The sequence below is a fragment of the Budorcas taxicolor genome, chromosome 6, assembly GCF_023091745.1.
Source record: "Budorcas taxicolor isolate Tak-1 chromosome 6, Takin1.1, whole genome shotgun sequence".
NCBI lineage: Eukaryota > Metazoa > Chordata > Mammalia > Artiodactyla > Bovidae > Budorcas > Budorcas taxicolor.
This window is the reverse complement of record NC_068915.1, coordinates 5,114,290-5,135,875: the sequence shown is the minus strand read 5'-3', so window position 1 is coordinate 5,135,875 and position 21,586 is coordinate 5,114,290. Positions and strand designations below refer to the sequence as shown.

Here is a 21,586-nt window from a genome sequence, read left to right as displayed (position 1 = left end):
TTTTAGAAAATGAAAAGGCAGAGTATTGTGCAAATGATGGAACAAACTCAAAACATACAAGAGCAACTCAACGAAGAGGAAATAGGCAAACTATCTGAAAAAGAATTCAGAGTAATGCTAGTAAAGATGTTAAAATATAGAATGGAGAAAATGCAAGAAGCAATCAACACAATTAACACAATTACCAAGGACACAGAAGAAATAAAGAATAAACAAACAGATGAATGACTCAATTACTGAAATTAGTAATACTCTGGAAGGAATCAATAGTAGATTAACAGAAGCAGAAGAATAGATAAGTGAGCTGGAAGACAGGATGGTGGAAATAATCCCTGAAGAGGAGAATAAAAGAGGAAGAATGAAAAGAATCGACGACAGCCTCAGAGACCTCTTGGACAATGTTAATCACACCCACATTCAAGTTATAGGGGTCCCAGAGGAAGAGAAGGACACTGAGAAAATTTCTGGAGGGATTATAGCTGAAAACTTCCCCAGCATGCGAAAGGAAATAGTCAAGTCCAAGAAGTGCAGAGAGTCCCCTACAGGATAAACCCAAGGAGAAACACATCAAAACACATACTCATCAAGATAACAGAGATTAAACACAAAAAAGAATATTAAAAACAGCAAGGGAAAAGCAACAAGTAACATACAAGGGAAAACCCATAAGATTAACAGTTGATCTTTCAGCAGAAACTCTACAGGCCAGAAGGGAACATCAGGATATATTTAAAGTACAGAAAGGGAAAAAAATCTACAACCAACATTACTCTACCCGGCAAGGATCTCATTCAGAACTGAAGAAATCACAAGCTTTACAGAAAAGCATATATTAAGAGAATTTAGGACCACCAAACTGCTTTACTACAAATATTAAAGGGACTTATATAGGCAATAAGCCTATATAAGCATGGGCGGCTGCGACCAGTGCACTAAGCACAGCCGAGAGGAGCTACCCCACGTCCAAGGTCGGGGCAGAAGCCGGGAGGACCCAATGTTCGAAGGGCGGCAGCCAAGAGGCGTTACCCCACGTCCGAGGTCAGCGGCAGCGGCCAAGGGTGCCAGGCTGTGACAGTGCAGGAATGGCCGAGAGGAGCTACCCGGCATCCGAGGTCAGGGCTGGCGGTCACGAGGAGCTACCCCTTGTCTGAGGCCAGGGGCGGTGGCCGAGATGAGCTACCCTGCGTCCAAGGCCAGGGGCGGCGGCCGAGAGGAGCTACCGCACATCTGAGGCCAGGGGCGGAGGCAGGGAGGAGCAACCCCATGCCCAAAGCCAGGGGCGGCGGCCGGAAGGAGCAATCCCAGTTGCAAGGAGCGGTGGCTGCACAAGGTGCAGGAGGGCCTAGAGGAGTTATCCCATATTGAAGGTCAGGAAGGGCAGCAATGAGGAGGTACCCTTCGTCCAAGGTAAGGAGCAGTGGCTGTGCTTTGCTGGAGCAGCCGTGAAGAGATACACCACGCTCAAGGTAAGAGAAACCCAAGTAAGATGGTAGGTGTTGCAAGAAAGCATCCGAGAGCAGACACTGAAATCATACTCACAGAAAACTAGTCAATCTAATCACACTAGGGCCACAGACTTGTCTAACTCAATGAAACTAAGCCATGCCTGCGGGACAACCCAAGACAGGCGGGTCATGGTGGAGAGGTCTGAGAGAATGTGGTCCACTGAAGAAAGGAATGGCAAACAACTTCAGTATTCTTGCCTTGAGAACCCCATGAACAGTATGAAAAGGCAAAATGATAGGATACTGAAAGAGGAACTCCCTAGGTCAGTAGGTACCCAACACACTACTGGAGATCAGTGGAGAAATAACTCCAGAAAGAATGAAGGGATGGAGCCAAAGCAAAAACAATGCCCAGCTGTGGATGTGACTGGTGATAGAAGCAAGGTCCAATGCTGTACAGAGCAATATTGCATAGGAACCTGGACTGTCAGGTCCATGAATCAAGGCAAATTGGAAGTGGTCAAACAGGAGATGGCAAGAGTGAACATCAACATTCTAGGGATCAGTGAACTAAAATGGACTGAAATGGGTGAATTTAACTCAGATGACCATTATATCTACTACTGCGGGCAGGAATCCCTCAGAAGAAATGGATCATGGTCAACAAAAGAGCCCGAAATGCAGTACTTGGATGCAATCTCAAAAACGACAGAATGATCTCTGTTCATTTCCAAGGCAAACCATTCAATATCACAGTTATCCAAGTCTATGCCCCAACCAGTAATGCTGAAGAAGCTGAAGTTGAACGGTTCTATGAGGACCTACAAGACCTTTTAGAACTAACACCCAAAAAAGATGTCCTTTTCATTATAGGGGACTGGAATGCAAAAGTAGGAAGTCAAGAAACACCTGGAGTAATAGGCAAATTTGGCCTTGGAATACAGAATGAAGCAGGACAAAGGCTAATAGAGTTTTGCCAAGAAAATGCACTGATCATTGCAAACACCCTCTTCCAAAAACATAAGAGAAGACTCTACACATGGACATCACTAGATGGTCAACACCAAAATCAGACTGATTATATTCTTTGTAGCCAAAGATGGAGAAGCTCTATACAGTCAACAAAAACAAGACCAGGAGCTGACTGTGGCTCAGATCATGAACTCCTTATTACCAAATTCAGACTTAAATTTGAAAAAAGTAAGGAAAACCGCTAGACCATTCAGGTATGACCTAAATCAAATCCCTCATGATTATACAGCGGAAGTGAGAAATAGATTTAAGGGCCTAGATCTGATAGATAGAGTGCCTGATGAACTATGGAATGAGGTTCGTAACATTGTACAGGAGACAGGGATCAAGACCATCCCCATGGAAAAGAAATGCACAAAAGCAAACTGGATGTCTAGGGAGGCCTTACAAATAGCTGTGAAAAGAAGAGAGGCGAAAAGCAAAGGAGAAAAGGAAAGATATAAACATCTGAATGCAGAGTTCCAAAGAATAGCAAGAAGAGATAAGAAAGCCTTCTTCATCAATCAATGCAAAGAAATAGAGGAAAAGAACAGAATGGGAAAGACTAGAGATCTCTTCAAGAAAATTAGAGATACCAAGGGAATATTTTGTGCAAAGATGGGCTCGATAAAGGACAGAAATGGTATGGACCTAACAGAAGCAGAAGATATTAAGAAGAGGTGACAAGAATAAACAGAAGAACTGTACAATAAAGTTCTTCATGACCCAGAAAATCAGGATGGTATGATCACTCATCTAGAGCCAGAAATCCTGGAATGTGAAGTCAAGCGGGCCTTGGAAATCATCACTACGAACAAAGCTAGTGGAGGTGATGGAATTCCAATGGAGCTATTTCAAATCCTGATGCCAAAGAATGCTCAAACTACTGCACAATTGCACTCATCTCACATGCTAGTAAAGTGCTCAAAATTCTCCAAGCCAGGCTTCAACAACACGTGAACTGTGAACTTCCTGATGTTCAAGCTGGTTTTAGAAAAGGCAGAGGAACCAGAGATCAAATCGCCAACATCCCTGGATCATCGAAAAAGCAAGAGAGTTCCAGAAAAACATCTATTTCTGCTTTATTGACTATGCCAAAGCCTTTGACTGTGTGGATCACAATAAACTGTGGAAAATTTTGAAAGAGATACCAGACCACCAGACCACCTGACCTGCCTCTTGAGAAATCTGTATGCAGGTCAGGAAGCAACAGTTAGAACTGGACATGGAACAACAGACCAGTTCCATTTAGGAAAAGGGGTATGTCAAGGCTGTATACTGTCACCCTGCTTATTTAGATTCTATGCAGAGTACATCATGAGAAACGCTGGACTGGAAGAAACGCAAGCTGGAATCAAGATTGCTGGGAGAAATATCAATAACCTCAGATATGCAGATGACACCAGCCTTATGGCAGAAAGTGAAGAGGAACTCAAAAGCCTCTTGATGAAAGTGAAAGAGGAGAGTTAAAAAGTTGGCTTAAAGCTCAACATTCAGAAAACGATCATGGCATCCGGTCCCATCACTTCATGGGAAATAGATGGGGAAACAGTGGAAACAGTGTCAGACTTTATTTTTTGGGGCTCCAAAATCACTGCAGATGGTGACTGCAGCCATGGAATTAAAAGACGCTTGCTCCTTGGAAGAAAAGTTATGAGCATTATGGGAAATAGATGGGGAAACAGTGGAAACAGTGTCAGACTTTATTTTTTGGGGCTCCACAATCACTGCAGATGGTGAGTGCAGCCATGAAATTAAAAGACGCTTGCTCCTTGGAAGGAAAGTTATAAGCAACCTAGACAGCATATTCAAAAGCAGAGACATTACTTTGCCAATAATGGTCCACCTAGTCAAGGCTATGGTTTTTCCAGTAGTCATGTATGGATGTGAGAGTTGGACTGTGAAGAAGGCTGAGTGCTGAAAAATTGATGCTTTTGAACTGTGGTGTTGGAGAAGACTCTTGAGAGTCCCTGGGACTGCAAGGAGATCCAACCAGTCCATTCTGAAGGAGATCAGCCCTGGGATTTCTTTGGAAGGAATGATAATAAAGCTGAAACTCCAGTACTTTGGCCACCTCATGTGAAGAGTTGACTCATTGGAAAAGACTTTGATGCTGGGAGGGATTGGGGGCAGGAGGAGAAGGGGACGACAGAGGATGAGATGGCTGGATGGCATCACTGACTCGATGGACGTGAGTCTGAGTGAACTCCAAGAGTTGGTGATGGACAGGGAGGCCTGGCGTGCTTCAACTCACGGGGTCGCAAAGAGTCGGACATGACTGAGCGACTGAACTGAACTGATATAGGCAATAAACACAAGAGAAAGGAAAGACCCTCAAAGACAAATCCAAAACAATTTTAAAAATGCCAATAGGAACATATATATCAATAATTACTTTAAATGTAAGTGGATTAAACACTCCAAAAGACACAGATTGGCTGAATGGATACAAAAACAAGACCCATACATATGCTGTCTACAAGAGATCCACTTCAGACCTAGAGACACATATAGACTGAAAGCAAAAGGATGGAAAATGATATTCTATGCAAATGGAATCAAAAGAAAGCTGGAGTGGCAATTCTCACTTTAGACAATATAGACCTTAAATTAAGAATACTATAAGAGATAAAGAAGGGCACTACGTAATGATCAAGTAAACGATCCAAGAAAAGATAGCAATTATAAATATTTATGCACCCACACCAGAGTACCTCAATACATAAGGCAAACACTAACAGACATAAAGGGGGAAATTGACAGCAATAAAATAATAGCAGGGGACTTTTTTATCCCACTCACACCAATGGACAGATCATCAAAACAGAAAATTAATAAGCAAACACAAACCTGAAATGAAACACTAGACCAAATGGACCTAATTGATGTCTTATGGACTTTTCACCCAAATGCACAAGAACACACACACTTTCTCCTCAAGTGTACATGGAACATTCTCCAGGACAGACAATATCTTGTGTCACAAATCAAACTTCAGGAGATAAAAAACACTGAAATCATATCAATCATCCTTTCTGACCACAACACTATGAGACCAGATATCAATCACAGGGAAAAAAACTACAAAAAAAACACAAACCCATGGAGATTAAACAGTATGTTTCTAAATAATGAACAGGCTACTGAAGAAATCAAAAAAGGAATCAACAAATTCCTAGAAACAAATGACAATGAAAACACAACAACTTAAAACCTACTGGATGCAGCAAAAGCAGGTCTAAGAGGGAAGCTTACAGCAACACAATTCTACCTCAAGGAACGAGAACAACGTCAAGCAGACAACCTAAATGTACATCTAAAACAGCTGGAAAAAGAACAACAGAAACAACAAAAAACCCAGTTAGTAGAAGGAAAGAAATCATACAGATCAGAGAAGAAATAAATGAAAAATAAATGAAGGAAAACACAGTAAAGTTTAAGAAAACAAACAGCTGGTTCTTTGAGAAGATAAAAAAAAAAAAGACAAACCATTAGCCAGACTCATCAGGAAAAAAAAAAGAGAAGAATGAAATCAACAAAACTAGTAACGAAAAAGGAGAGGTTACAACAGACAACACAGAAATACCAAGGATCATAAGAGACTATTACAAACAGCTATATGTCATTAAAATGTACAACCTAGAAAAAATGGACAGATTCTTAGAAAAGTTTTATCTTCCCAGACTGAACCAGGAAAAAATAGAAATTATTAACAATCTAGTAACAAGCACAGAAATTGAAATGTGGTAAAAAAATTTCCTCCAAAAAAGCAGCCCAGGGTCAGATGGCTTCACAGGTGAATTCTATCAAACATTTAGAGAGGAACTAATCCCTGTCCTTCTAAAGCTCTTCCAAAACTGCAGCAGAAGGAACACTTCTAAACTCATTTGATGAGGCTACCCTCACCGATACCAAAACCAGACAAAGACAACACAAAACAAGAAAACGATAGGCCAATATCACTGACGTACATATAGGCAAAAATTCTCAACAAAATTCTAGCAAACAGAATTCAACAACACACTGAAAAGATCACACACCATGATTCAGCTGGGTTTATCCCAGTGATGCAAGGATTCTTCAATATACACAAATCAATCAATGTGATACACCATATTAACAAACTGAAAGATAAAAACCATATGATAATGCAGAAAAAGTTTTGACAAAATTCAATACTCATATATGATTTAAAAAACTGTTCAAAAATGGGTATAGACGGAACCTAGCTCAATATAATAAAGACCATATAAGATAACCCCACAGCAAACATTATTCTCAATGGTGAAAAACTGAAAGCATTCCCTCTAAGATCAGGAACAAGACAAGGGTGCCTACTCTCACCACTATTATTTGTCATAGTTTTGGAAGTCCTAGCTATGGCAATTAGAGAAGGAAAACAAATGAAAGGAATCCAGATTAGAAAAGAAGAAGTAAAGCTCTTACCATCTGCAGCTGATATGACAGTATATATAGAAAACCCTAAAGATACCATCAGAAAATTACTAGAGCTAATCAGTGAATTTAGCAAAGTGGCAGGGTACAAAACCAATACACAGAAATCACTTGCATTTCTATACACTAACAATGAAATATGAGCAAGAGAAATTAAGGAATCAATACCATTTACCATTGCAACGAAAAGAATAAAATACCTAGGAATAAACCTCCGTAAGGAGACAAAAGTGCTGTATACAGAAAACTATAAGACACTGATGAAAGAAATTAAAGACAACATAAACAGATGGAGAGAGAGTCCAGGTTCCTGGGTTGAAGAATTAATACTGTGAAAGTGACTATACTGCCAAATGTAATCTATAGGTTCAATGCAATCCTTATCAAATTACCAATGGCATTTTTCACAGAACTAAAACAATAAATTTCACAATTCATATGGAAACACAAAAGATCCCGGATAGCCAAAGCAATTTTGAGAAAGAAGAATGAAGCTGGATGAATCAACCTTCCTGTCTTTACACAATACTACAAAGCTGTAGTCATCAAGACAGTATGGTACTGGCACAAAAACAGAAACCAATGGAACAAGATCAAAAGCCCAGAGATAAACCCAAGTACCTATAGGTACCTTATTTTTGACAAAGGAGGCAAGAATACACAATGAGGCAAAGACAGCCTCTTCAATAGACAGTGCTGGGAAAACTGGACGGCTACATGTAAAAGAATGAAATTAGAATACTTCCTAATGCCACACACGAAGATAAACTCAAAATGCATTAAAGACCTAAATGAAAGGCCATAAACTATAAAACTCATAGAGGAAAACATAGGCAGAACACTCGATGACATAAGTCACAGCAAGATCCTCTATGATCCACCTCCTAGAGTAACGGAAATAAACACAAAAGTAAACAAGTGGGACCTAATTAAATTTAAAAGATTTGCACAGCAAAGCAAACTATAAACAAGGAGAAAACACAACCCTCAGAATGGGAAAAATAATAGCACATGAAACAACTGACAAAGGATTAATTTCCAAAATATACAATCAGCTTACACAACTCAATACCAGAAAAACAACCAACCCAATCAAAAAACTGGCAAAGGACCTAAACAGACATTTCTCCAAAGAAGACATACAGATGGCTAACAAACACATAACAAGATGCTCAACATCACTCAATGTTAAGAGAAATGCCAATCAAATTTACAATGAGATATCACCTCACAATGGTCAGAATGGCCATCATCATAAAGTCTACAAACAATACATCCTGGAAATGGTGTAGAGCAAAGGGAAGCCTCCTGCACTGTTGGTGGGAATGTAAATTGATACAGCCACTAAGGAGAGCAGTTGGTAATTCTTAAAAAATGGCAATTCCTTAAAAAAATTAGGAATGAAACCACCATATGACCCAGCTAGGCATATACTACTAGGCATCCCACTACTAGGCATATACCCTGAGGAAACCAAAATTGAAAAAGACGCATGTAACCCAGTGTTCACTGCAACTCTATTTACAATAGCTAGGACACAGAAGCAACCTAGATGTCCACTGACAGATAAATAGATAAGGAAGCTGTGGTACATATATACAATGGAATATCACCCTGCCATAAAAAGGAAGGCATTTGTGTCAGTCCTAATGAGGTGGATGAACCTAGAGCCTATTATACAGAGGGAAGTAAGTCAGAAAGAGAAAAACAATTATTGTATACTAATGCATATATACACGGGATCCTGAAAGATGGTACTAATGAGCCTATTAGCAGAGCAGCAATGGAGACACAGATATTGAGAACAGACCCATGGACACAGGTGGGCAGGGAAGGAGGAGAGGGTGGCAGGTACAGAGAGTAACACGGAAACATACTTTATCATATGTAAAGCAGACAGACAATGCAAATTTGCTGTATGCCTCAGGAACTCAAACCGGGCTCAGTAACAACCTAGAGGCTTAGGGTAGGGAGGCAGGTGGGAGGGAGGTTCATGTGGGAGGGGACATGGGTAAACCTATGGCTGATTCATGTTTGGTAGAAACCAATGCAACACTGTAATGCAATTATCATTCAATTAAAAATAAATGTATTAAAAAAAAGAACAGATCATAATACCACCTACCTCATTGAGGTTGAATGCATTCACGAACTGTTGTGAGGCTCACATGAATCAATAAACCTGAACATCTAGAATATAGTACCTGACATGTGATTACTGGCCTTTGTATTTAACTATTAGTATTATTCTCATGAATAAACAAAGTAAAAACCATATTATTTAAATTGGAAATATTGCCCATTCTTGAGAACAGCCAAAAGGTATTTTTTCCCTGAATTCAAACATCCTTTTCTGAGGTATAACTTTGCAAAGCAGTTTAACATGCACTCAGAAGGCCCAGATTTTGGTTAACATCATGAGTTTTGCTCTGGTCTAAAACACGTTAATTGGCAGTACTGTAACAACTACACGTATATAAGATAACCTCTTAAACAACATTAAACCTCTTTAATAGTGCTCACTGTGTAATAAATACTTGAATCTGTACATAAGTCAAATTAAGAGGAGTAATATTTATCTAACCCTTCACTGTCTATGAAGTACTTAGCAGTTACTCCAGTTCCAAATAACCACATAATATGAGTACTATATTTTAAACGAGAATGAGAAACCTAATGTGGATTTACTCTAGTGAGCACAGAAGCTGCCTCCCTTCACCACCACAAACACAAGAAGAATGTTTTCTTAACAGGACCTCAGAGGTTATCTTTTATAGCCTACAGTACTAAAGTGGAAAGCTGGAATATTATTACACTGGTAAGGATATTACTATTATTTGTTTCCTCTAAAGTTCTTATTTTACAGCTAAGGTAAAAAATGGAATTCAGGAGAAGCCTAAATTAGAACTGCTCTTAAGGGGATTAGGCACATCTCTCAAAATCTGAAAAAATTTAGCATTTACATACAGACCATAAGACTTTTAAAAGGCCAAACTGAAAAGAACTGTGTGAAAGGTAATGCAGTGAAAAAAGATGGATAGAGCAAAATCAAGAAGAGCTATTTAAAAACTAGATCAAATTTTCAAGTGGCAAGTCCATGTAAAGTCGGTGTCCTAAACTGAACGGTGAGCTAAGAAGGGCAGCCAGACAGAGGGTGAGCTGCTACCATTTTTTTCTAGCATGTGACGCAGATGCTGGGGTCTGAAAAAGCTGTATATCACAGAGTGACAATGGTCCAGTGAGAGGTGCTGACAGCAGAGGCACAAAGGGCACCCTTGGAAAAAGAATGATGGACAGCACCGGGCACACCCTGCAGAGCCAGGAGCTTCCTTGTCTGCCACCTCCCACGATAATTCAAATTGTCTTCAACCTCTCTCTTGCAAATACACTCGCTCACATACATTTATGAACGGCCACATGCTGACAGGTGCATCTCTCTTCGGGAAGTGCTGGCATCTGCACTTCTGACAAATACTCAGCTACATTCACTTGGCTGTTGGGCAGTCGTAACTCCTGTTACTCCTAAGAACTAGTTCACAATTTAAAGAATGGGAAGGCTCTGGGGGTTTGGATTTTTGTTTCTTTCATTGTTATATCTTAAAAAAAAAAAGATATGCTCAAATATTCACCACAAGCATAAAGTTTCAGATATAACACCTTTGCTTTCTCAGGTAAAGTTAAATATCTTTAAAATCAGTGTGGATCTTTTAAGAAATGAGATAGAATATTATCTTACCCTGGTGTGAGTACGAATGTGCATCTTCAGGCCGTCATTTTTACTGAATCCTTTCTCACAGTAAGGGCACTGATAGGGACGCTCACCTACAAGATAAAGGCAGGCTTCCTGTCAGAAAAGTCTACAGCAGCAAAGCAGGCACGTACTACCACTCCTCCTGCACCAGGCCTTCGCAAACACTTGTGCATGGGCAAGAAGAGACTCAGGCACAGCCAGGCGACCCCTGCACCTCAGGGCAGAGGAGGAGCTTCCCCTCCTGTGGAGAGGCAGTGAGCCCGGAGCACTTCCTGCACTCAGATATCAGCCACATTTACCAGCAGCACGCTCACTCCCTTTGCTAAGTCACTTCAGTCAAGTCTGACTCCTTGTGACCCCATGGATGGGAGCCCATCAGGCTCCTCGGGAGCCTGGGATTCTCCAGGCAAGAATACTGGAGTGGGTTGTCGTGCCCTCCTCCAAGGGATCTTCCCAACCCAGGGATCAAATCTGCACCTTTTACGTCTCCTGCACTGGCAGGCAGGTTCTTTAGCACCAGTGCCACCAGGGAAGCCCTTTCCTTTTAATATTTCAGACCGAATTAAATCTCCTAATTGTAAGAATTTGTTCAAAAGATTTTGCATCAGTGTGCTCTGTACTGAACATAATAGGGATCTTTGTTTCACTGATACTTTGTTTTTTAAAAAAGATTTCATAGTCTACCTCAATAAGGTTATGAGTTTTAAAAGGATTTAATAAAATTGATGTATGTTAAACAGAACTGGTTAAACTAAATAATAAGTGATTTATTCTTTCTATTATAACTGAGAAGAAGTTATATCTAGAAGTTATTATCTAGAAAACAGCTAAATGCATTTTCTTAAACAAGCAAGCATACTCATCCACATCACACTTTCTAAAAAGTTTTACTGTTTAAAAAAAAAAAAACACAAAATTTAATATCCAGGACGAATGTGAAGCTACTCACTTGTCAAAGCTTAGTTATTCAGAATGGACAGTAACTCAAAATCACTAGTATGAAGAAATGACAATGCACCTACATGATAGGATGCTAGATCCCGGCTGCAAGCAGACATCAATACAATAACATATGTGCCTTCAGTACTGTCTTCCCTTCCCCTCAGAGACAGGCCTTTGGACAAGTAGTATGCTGGTCCTCTGCTCCCTTACATCCCATTTGATTCTCATTCTCACTCAGTCTCATTCCAGCACAGGCTACTCGAGTCACACCAGTGAATGTGCCCATCAGGTCGACAATGAGCTTCTTGCGGCTTAAACCAATGGTCACTTCTCGTCACGGCCTTGCCTGACCTCTGCCCAGCTGCTTTACAAAGTGTCCAGCCACGTTCCTGGGACCAGAGGCCCTGAGGCACAGTGGGGCTTGCCATGCTCTCTCAACCCCTGTCAACAGTAAGGTTGCCTGCAAACAACTGGGGCAGAGTCTACAGCTCAGCAACTGCCCAGCCTCTCCTTGAGACACACCCAGGATACTCCCTCTCAACTCTCTCTGAAGAGGACAGTGTGAAACAACGACAACCACTGGAGGAGGAAGAAAAACCGAAAAGTAACAATGGCAGCACAGACTGGAACAGGACTCTTTAATGAACTATCTAGGCTTACCAATTTTTTTCTAGGAGACGAAATCAACTTTTGCACTAAGTAAATCAACTAAGAGTTCTTGACTTTATTCTGGTTGTGAACCTGGGTAGGTGTGGCTTTTCATACACACAGAAAATAAAGACTTAGTAGGGTCCAATTTATTTGAACAACTAGGAAAAAAGAATCTTATTTTAACCCTAAAATGATAGCATACATTTATCTTCATTCCAGATCTCTGCTGAGCTCCTATCTTGAGGTGTCTGTATTTCACCAACAATAAAAATTCAGCATTCATGAACTTTATCCTCTGCCACTGTGTGTCCTACGTATGCTGTCCTGATTAGTTATGCCACATTCATCCACTTACCAAATAAGAAACTTAAATAGCCATTTTTTACTTCTCCCTACATCTAACCTCTAAGTTTTATTAATTTCAGTTCTCTGATATTTGTAGAAATTTTTTCCTCGACAACAAGAACAAAAAAAATATTCATAGCATCAGCCATAATAGTAAGAGCATCAGTGACAGAAGTAATAACAGAAATTATCATTTATTGATTTCTTAATCACTGAACTTTAACAATGTAAACTCACTGAAAAGAGACTAGAAGAAAACAGCAAGCTGCTAATGCTTATGGAGGTAACTCCTATATCACAGAAGTCCAGATAATTTTACTACCTTCTTGAGAAAGTATGAAAAGGAAGTACTTTTTAGATTTTCAATGTAAATTCATTTTACATTAGTGATAAGAAGAGTGCTAAAATATTTCCTTATCTATTAACAATTAAATCAATCTAGATTACAGATAAAGCATGATAAACAGTAAAATTGTTGGTAAAGATGTTTCAGAAATTTTTAGCAATCATAAATTAGCTTAATATTCATAGCTATTCTCTTTGTATCAAAGACAGAACTTTACGTGTGTGATTGCTCTCCAAATACAAATAGAATAGCCAGAAAAATATAAAAGAATCAAAGTTTTATAGTTGTTGGTTATATGAATTAAACCTAATGAAACACATCAAGTTATTAGTTTCTTTCATGACAGCCAAAATTGATTAAGCAAGGAAAACGAGATAACAAATGCTAAGGAATTTTAGAGAATGGGGCAAAACAAATTAATCCCCTACTTTCACTGGTGTCATAATGCAGAAATTTCCACTACAGACATGAGCTTTTTCTCCTCTTCTAGAGTTTGATTGTTCTGAGTCTGAATACCGCTCATCCTCTTCTAGGTGTAACTCTGCGGAAGCCATGCAACCTTAGTGAACCTCTGACAAATGGAATAAACTTTACCTATCTCCAAGATATTCTGACCAAACATTCAGGTTTGTTTAAAGCATTCTCTGTGTTGGCAACCATAGAACAATTATTAATAGCACTCCTTTTCACTGAAACAATTGATCCAGTCGTGACAATAAAAATGTATGGCCACCTATTTCGGATTGAACTGTGCTCCCCCCTCCAAAGAAAAATTCACATATTAAAGTCCTAATTCCAGCACCTCAGAATGACCTTATCTGGAAATAAGGCTGTTGCAGATGTCACTAGAGTTGTGTTATCCCCAATCTTATGTGACTGGTGTCCATACAAGAACATACCCATGAAGAGACAGAGACACAGGGAGAAGGCCCTGTGAGGAGTGGAGTTACGCTGCCACAGCAGGACTGCCAGAAGGAAACCCTGGAGCAGATGCTTCCCTGGTGCCTTCAGAGGGAGTGAGGTCAGCCCAACGCCTTGATCTCAGCCTTCTAGCCTCCATAACGGAATGTATTAGACAATACGTTTTTGTTGTTTAAGCCACTCAGTTTGTGGTACTTTGTTACAGCAGTACCAGCAAACTCGTAGAATCGCCTTGTTCATAATGGAGGGAATTATTATCATCACTGATTGTCTCTCTGTCTGCTGTCAAAGACCTAAGTAGAATGCTCAGAAGAGAAACCAGTCCTCTAGACTATCAGTGTTTCCACCTCCTTCCAACTGAGATCCCACAATGTTGAGCTGACAGGTCTGGGTACTGAGTAAGTCCCACTCCACTCACTCTACCACCCCAGGGTTTAACTCCAGTTTTAAAGGCGGTCACTGGGTAAATGGCTTTGATAAATTTATTTAAAAACCAGTGTGTGTGGTTTGAGAATCAGCCTTGACAGACTACAGCCTGTCCACCCTTTTGGTTGGAGCATGTTTAAAGCAATCCTGCCTCTCTCAGACTCCACAGACAAAGCTATCTGCTCTCTCACACAATCAGAAGCTGAATGTTACCTATACAAGCCAACATACTGTTAAATATTAAAGCCATTTGTCTAACTTGCAAATTAAAGACAAGCTGTTATTCCCAGGGTTTTTTTTTTTTTCACATTATGCATGTGATATTTTCTGTCATTATTGCAAGTACTATGATGAGTATATTCCCAGGAAATATTTTTGTCTACACATAAAATTATTATGGCATGAATGGAAATTATCCTTTAATTTTGGTTAACTCTAAGAATACAGATCATTCTTTCTTACATGATCACTGCTAGTACATAGGTTCTGATGTACAATATGATGTGAATCCAAACAATGATTATTTTTAAACATCTCTAGTAGATTTGAAGATTGACTATTCACATTTTGCATAAGTTAATAGCAATGTTCAAATTCTCACTAACGTGAAAATTAGTTCATCTGAAAATTATCTAAAAAAAAAAAAACTGAACTAAAAACCAACCTAAATGGAAAAATAAAAGTAATGGTTGAAACATACTGTTCAGAACACTTGAGGTACATTAGTAATTTTATTTCTTGTAACAACATTATGATCTAGGAATTCATAGCTTGAGTTTACAAGTGAGGAAAGTAAGGCACAGGGAAGATAAGTGATTTGTTCGTGATGACACAGCTGTTGAACGGTAGAATCAGAATTTTAATGCTTAATATTTAACCCTTAGACCATCACATCAATTAATAATATGGCTAGTTTTTATACAAATGAGGTTAGACTTTCTAAAGTTGCTGTCAAAAACTCTGCTTCTTGCAATTACAGCTGACATTGACCAGATCTTTCTGACTGGGAGATTGAGGCATTCCTTCAGTTATCAAAGCTCATCAGGAAAAAGTCAGGGGCAGGTTAGGAATGCATGTTATATCTCAAAGCAGATCCCAAGTGGATGCACATACTGACATAATATTGAACTACTCCTTGAGAACCACATTTAAGTAACCACCTTCAACATTTAGAAAGGAAAAATAGTATTGGCAAACATCCCATACTACATTATGAGATTTAGCTACCAACAGCTAAGATTCAATGAGCATAGTAGCATGAATAATACTGAAGCATATCTAACAGCAAAATGTTTTCACTTAACTAAGGAAAACAGATGAGCATGTTGCATCTGCTGCTTTCTTTAAATTATTCTGACACTGAATATCATTAAAGTCCACTTCTGTTTTCTTCAAACACATCAAACACACAGAAACATGATGACAACTGTAGAAGGTTGACTTTAAGTTGACTGGAACAGGTGTCACAAAGTAGATAATCCTGGAAGCTAATTTATTCATTCATTAAACAGACATTTTTTGAGCACACACCATCTTCTATTTACTGTCCCGGGCTTTAGAACACAGTTGTGAATATACTCACAAAATCACTGCCTCTTCAATTTTACTAGTGTAATAAGACAAGAAAATGTTAAAGAAAAAACAAGATAATTTCAGATACTGACATTGTAAGAAGAAAATAAAACAAGGAGATGGATTGAAGAAAGACCTCTGGTAACAGGAAAAGAACTTAGGAAAGGTCATTAGGAAAGGTAAAAGAACTGAATGTAATTTCTTGATGCCAATTTAAGTGCACTTTTTCTGTAACTCTTTATTGTAGAATTACAAGCTTTTAAACTTACTCGACTTGAAATGGGTGCCCCCAAATTCCCACTGCTGCCACACGTGAGATGGACGTAGCATAAAAGTACTTGAAATACACAAAGGGGGTGAGTGTGGATATTTGGAAAAGAACTCCAAAAACTACCGATGGCTTTGCAAAGGCAGCTGGTGGTAATGAAAGGGGGACATCTGGATGCCACATGAAGTACCCAGAGTCTCGCCTGGTCCCCAAACACACTACTATGCATCTTTAACAAAGAAAACACACTATGACCAAAACCATTCGCTGGCACGTATGGTCAAACACAACAGGAAAAATCTGATTCTAGTTTAATATATGCCACTGTTGTTTGTTTAATGTATGCCACTAGGATTATAATTTATTGACTTTACCATTTTTTGTGCTATAAAGACATCAGAAGAACTCCAGGCTTCACTAAAGGATTAACATACTAATATTAAAATGGGGGAGTTTGGGGAAGAATGGATACATATATACGTATGGCTGAGTCCCTTCGATGGTCACCTGAAACTATCAAAACACTGTTGATCAGCTATACCTCAATACAAAATAGAAAGTTAAAAAAAATAAAGTAACATAAAATGGAATCTTAAAATCTGTGAAGGGAATTCAGGTTAGCATGAAACTTCACGATAAAAGGAAAAGCCTTAAAGCCACCAAATCACTGAATATCCATCTACTGCTGTGTAATCACTCCAATGTCCACCTTGACGAGTCCTTTCTAAAGATCTGTGTTTATACAACAAAAGTTAGTAAAGAAAAATCTTGCAAACTTCGATATACCTATATTAGATATTTTCCTATTCTTAAATCTAGACCATGGATTTAAATTTAGATATGAACTTGATCACGCTATCAGAAACTCATCAAATTTTATTTAATGCCACTAAACACACTGAATGCAAAAGACTTAATAATCTGGACATGATCAACTCTGAAAATTAAAATGTACAGAACAAAGTGCTTAAAATGATAAAGTTTATGTTATGTATATTTTACAATACTGCTTTTTTTTTAAGTGTACAGCTAATGAGCCCTATACTTTTAGAGATTTTTAAACAAGCATAAAACTTCAATGAATGTTCTAGGAGATTTTTATTAAAATCAAAATAAGCTATCTCCAGGAAGCATTTAAATAACTTTAACTTTTATTTTATCAGTATATTTTTTAATACCTATATAGATTTCAGGAATTCCCATAACTCTGAAAACATGAAAAGATGTATATACAAAGAAAATATAATTTAAGATGGAGTAAGGTCAAACTCTCATTTTTGATGAATTCAAATTAAATAATGTTTAAATAATTGAATTAAATAATGTTTAAGGAGTTTGGAGTCATAATTTTAATTTTCACTTTGATTTTTCTAACAAAAATCAAGTTTTGGAGATGGCAAATGTCAAATGAAGAAAGCAAGCCTCAGAAGTGTATGTTTCATGAAAAATACTGTCAGATGGTTCCACATGGTTGAACTTTAACACATATATACTATATGGGAATTCTTTAAAACTTGCTATTTGTTTTCCATGAATATCACAGGATTGGCTTATTTTTCTATTTACGAATTATAGTTCTTATATTTCTATTAACGAAATTGTTACAAAACATCGAAGTGACTCATTCTAAATGAAAATTAAACCAAAAATTAGAATTGTATAACCATTACCCAAGCACTTTTCCAATTTCACCATTTTAATCCCTTTAACCAATGGAGAAACTTAATAAATTAGTAGTACAATACAGAGAGAAGTAAAATGCTACACTGAGAAACGGGAGTAGCTCAAATTCATTCTTGGCAATTTTCTATGAACTGAAATACTTGTTTTTTCTATAGCCAAGAGTCACAAAACCCCACTCACTTCATTGAACCCCGAACTGTTACTCCTGGGATGCCGCTATTAATCAAATATTGCGGGATTTCACTGTCATCTTAGAAAGACAATAAAAATCTGAACTTGACATTTATTCCTTGAGTATTTAGAAATACTCTACTTTTTAAAGTTTAAAGAGTTCACTATTTGTAAGGAAGTGGGCCATAAAATGTAAGAACTGAAAGATGACCGAGGGGGACCTTTGCGTCCCCAAAATACTGAACAATAACAAATCGAGTCTTTTTTTAAAAAAATGCAAGTGTCTACGGCACTTCAAAAAAGTAAAACATGCATTTTTTTCCTTAAGAACCTTCAGTTTCAGTACCAACAGTTCATTTCTGAAAAGATGGCAAAGCAAGTGAGGCAGGGTTCACTGGGAGGAAGTTAAACAGGAGAGCCATGTTCTAACTTTCTAGCCCGAAATAAAAAGAAGCCAGACCTATATATCGGTTGAGGACAAAACAAAAAGTTTTACTGATGCTAACAAAATAGGATATGAGATGCAAAACAAAAAAGGACAAGACTTCACGAATACTTTAAAAATACAATTAACCAGGAAGAAAAAGTAAAAGGTTTCCTACTGGCTTGGGCAGGAAACAGATGCAAATGTCACCCATTCCGTGTGATTTGTCTGAAGGGTCTAAGACACCTACCTTCCTGAGGTCCTTGACGTGAGTGCTGCCAGAAGCAAAGCAGGTTGTTCCACAAACAGCAGAAGCATCAGAAACAATCCAGACACTAAGAAAGTTTGAAAGGTTCTGACCAACAAAGAAAAACTCCTACGTGAATTCTCCACACTGATACGTGAGACACTTCACAGTAAGGTCAATAAGTAAAGAAAGGTAACCACTGATTTGGTTTTGTTATAAGGGAGTCAGACTTTGGTGGAAAACCATTCATCTTTTTACACAGTAGTTTTCCATTTTTAAGAAGTTCTACCCGAAGTTTTATTTAACCCAGTATTTAGAGCATACTTTGCAAACAGTGGTCATGAAGTGATGAAGCAGTTAAACCTTAGGTGCCTGCACACAGAGGGGATTTCCTGTTCACAGTGCCAGCAAGGATGAATCAAGAATATAAAACTTTGAGTAGCAAGAAGCCCAGAAAACTCTTCTCTTATCCAAAACCTATGAAAGATATAAAACCTTCCTCAGGCCTGAGGCACAACTCAGAGCTACAGAAAAACACCACAGAGAGAAGCTGCTTGGGGGGATGGGGTGGCAGGGGAGCTGCCATAGTAGCAAAGGTAGGAGGAAGCACATATCAGAGGAAATCCAATCTCCTTCGGTTTTCCTAAAGGAATATGCTGCGTTCTAAATTTAACAGCAGCAGCTATTGACAATGTTAGCTAATAATTTACCAAAAAAGATGCTGAATTACAGTTTCAACAGTGAAAACTGTTGCATAGGCCACTTTCATTCTTGAGGGTCCCAACAAAGCAAAGAAAAAAGAAATAATAAAACTAGAGTTACGTAAATGATGGTATTTTTTTTTGTGAACGAAAGTCCATTTTTTATTCAGATTAATTTATTTTTTAACTGAATGTCCTTTTTAATGTTCAAAATCCCATCCAGGATGCCACATTACATTTAGTTATCTTTTTTTTTTTTTTTTACTTTATTTTACTTTATAATACTGTATTGGTTTTGCCATACATCAACATGAATCCACCCACAGGTATACATGAGTTCCCAATCCTGAACCCCCCTCCCCATACCATCTCTCTGGGTCATCCCCGTGCACCAGCCCCAAGCATCCTGTATCCTGCATCGAACCTAGACTGGTGGTGATTCATTTCTTACATGATAGTATACATGTTTCAATGCCATTCTCCCAAATCACCCCACCCTCTCCCTCTCCCACAGAGTCCAAAAGGCTGTTCTATACATCTGTGTCTCTTTTGCTGTCTCACATACAGGGTTATCGTTACCATCTTTCTAAATTCCATATATATGTGTTAGTATACCATATTGGTGTTTTTCTTTCTGGCTTACTTCACTCTGTTTAATAGGCTCCAGTTTCATCCACCTCATTAGAAGTGATTCAAATGTATTCTTTTTAATGGCTTAGTAATACTCCATTGTGTATATGTACCACAGCTTTCTTATCCATTCATCTGCTGATGGACATCTAGGTTGCTTCCATGTCCTGGCTATTATAAACAGTGCTGTGATGAACATTGGGGTACACGTGTCTCTTTCAATTCTGGTTTCCTCGGTGTGTATGCCCAGCAGTGGGATTGCTTAAACGATCCATCTTATTAGAGTTTCTGTGACTGTGTTGTTCCTTTGATAACTGTTCATCACATTCTATTCCAAGACAATTGTCACTCCCTCCCTCTTCCCTATGCACCTCCTATTAAGATAGGATGCCTGTGACTTGACATGAGCATTATAATCTTTGCATTAAAAAAACTAAGGCCTTTGATATTTTTCCAAAAAAGTAAAAAAAAAATCACATTACTATTCAAAGTCAACAAGACATTTTGACTTGTTATATATGATTCTTACTAGCTCAAAATCAATGGGGGAAGGGATGAATACAGCAAAAAAAAAAAAAAAAGGAGGGGAAGTGGTTTATTCCACAGATGTGGTTGATCAGAAAGTATCTGAAGGGTCAAAATCACACTGAGAGAATAAGAATTAAACATACAGCTCAAGATTTTACCTATGAGTAAGACCTCTTAGGAAAAGTCTGAAGCTCTCAACATCAATCTCTGAAGTATGATGGGAGTGAAGAGGAAATTTTATTTCTATGCAGATTCTACACTCAACTATTCTGCTAAGTCTTAGATTACTTGTAGGTAAAAGAATATTCAGTTTGGCCTAACATTAGTAACTAACCACTTAGAAAATAAATATAGCAAAATCAATTCTCTCTCAACATACAGGGGTTATTTAATTATAAAAATGTGAAAAGACATGTTTAAATTTTCATCTGTGTATACAGTGTCTTTTTTGTCTATTTTTGTTTATGAATAATTGTCACTGTCTTATAGTTACTTATAATGAGTTATACCTATTGTTTTCACAACTTTGAACAAGTATTCTACAAAGAATGCTAAATTCCACTAGAAAAAATATTAGAGAAGAAAGAGTGGCTAAAATCCAAGCATAATCAAACCGTAATATATCAACTCTTTGTATTTCTAAGATGATAGCAGATAGTTACCAAAAAATTAAATATTTCCTAAGACAGTGATTTATTACTATGTTCAAATAACAGTATGCAACCAAGACCAGAACAGAAGGGCCAACACAGCCGGTATCTATTAACATGGAAAGCTGGTAGGAACTGCAGGCAAGTAATTAACCTTCTGGCCCAGAGATTTAAAGGCCTAAAAGCAGTTCCTAGAACTTATTCCGTAACTTATGAACAGTTGATGGAATTCATGTCACAGTCTGTGGATTACCTTGTGGAATTAACCCCGGCTCTCACTGACCCTAAGAAGCTATAAACCAACAGGAAAACGTGCTCTCCTATTTCAGCTGACCCTCAGAGTGCCATCTCTGTCAGTCCAGCATAGAAACCCGGATGATAAATTACAGAGCTGCCTGCCAGGCATGGACCTAAATGCT

The 21,586-nt window shown here is 38.3% G+C and overlaps 1 protein-coding gene across 1 annotated transcript in view; it reads right to left on the bottom strand.

Annotated features, from left to right (window-relative positions):
* The window catches only part of PRDM5 (PR/SET domain 5), a 260,338-nt gene that overhangs the window by 71,539 nt on the left and 167,213 nt on the right, over positions 1–21,586 (bottom strand). Inside the window, exon 14 of the mRNA XM_052642308.1 lies at positions 10,648–10,733. Coding sequence (XP_052498268.1) covers positions 10,648–10,733 — 86 coding nt within the window. The remainder of the gene's footprint in view (positions 1–10,647; positions 10,734–21,586) is intronic.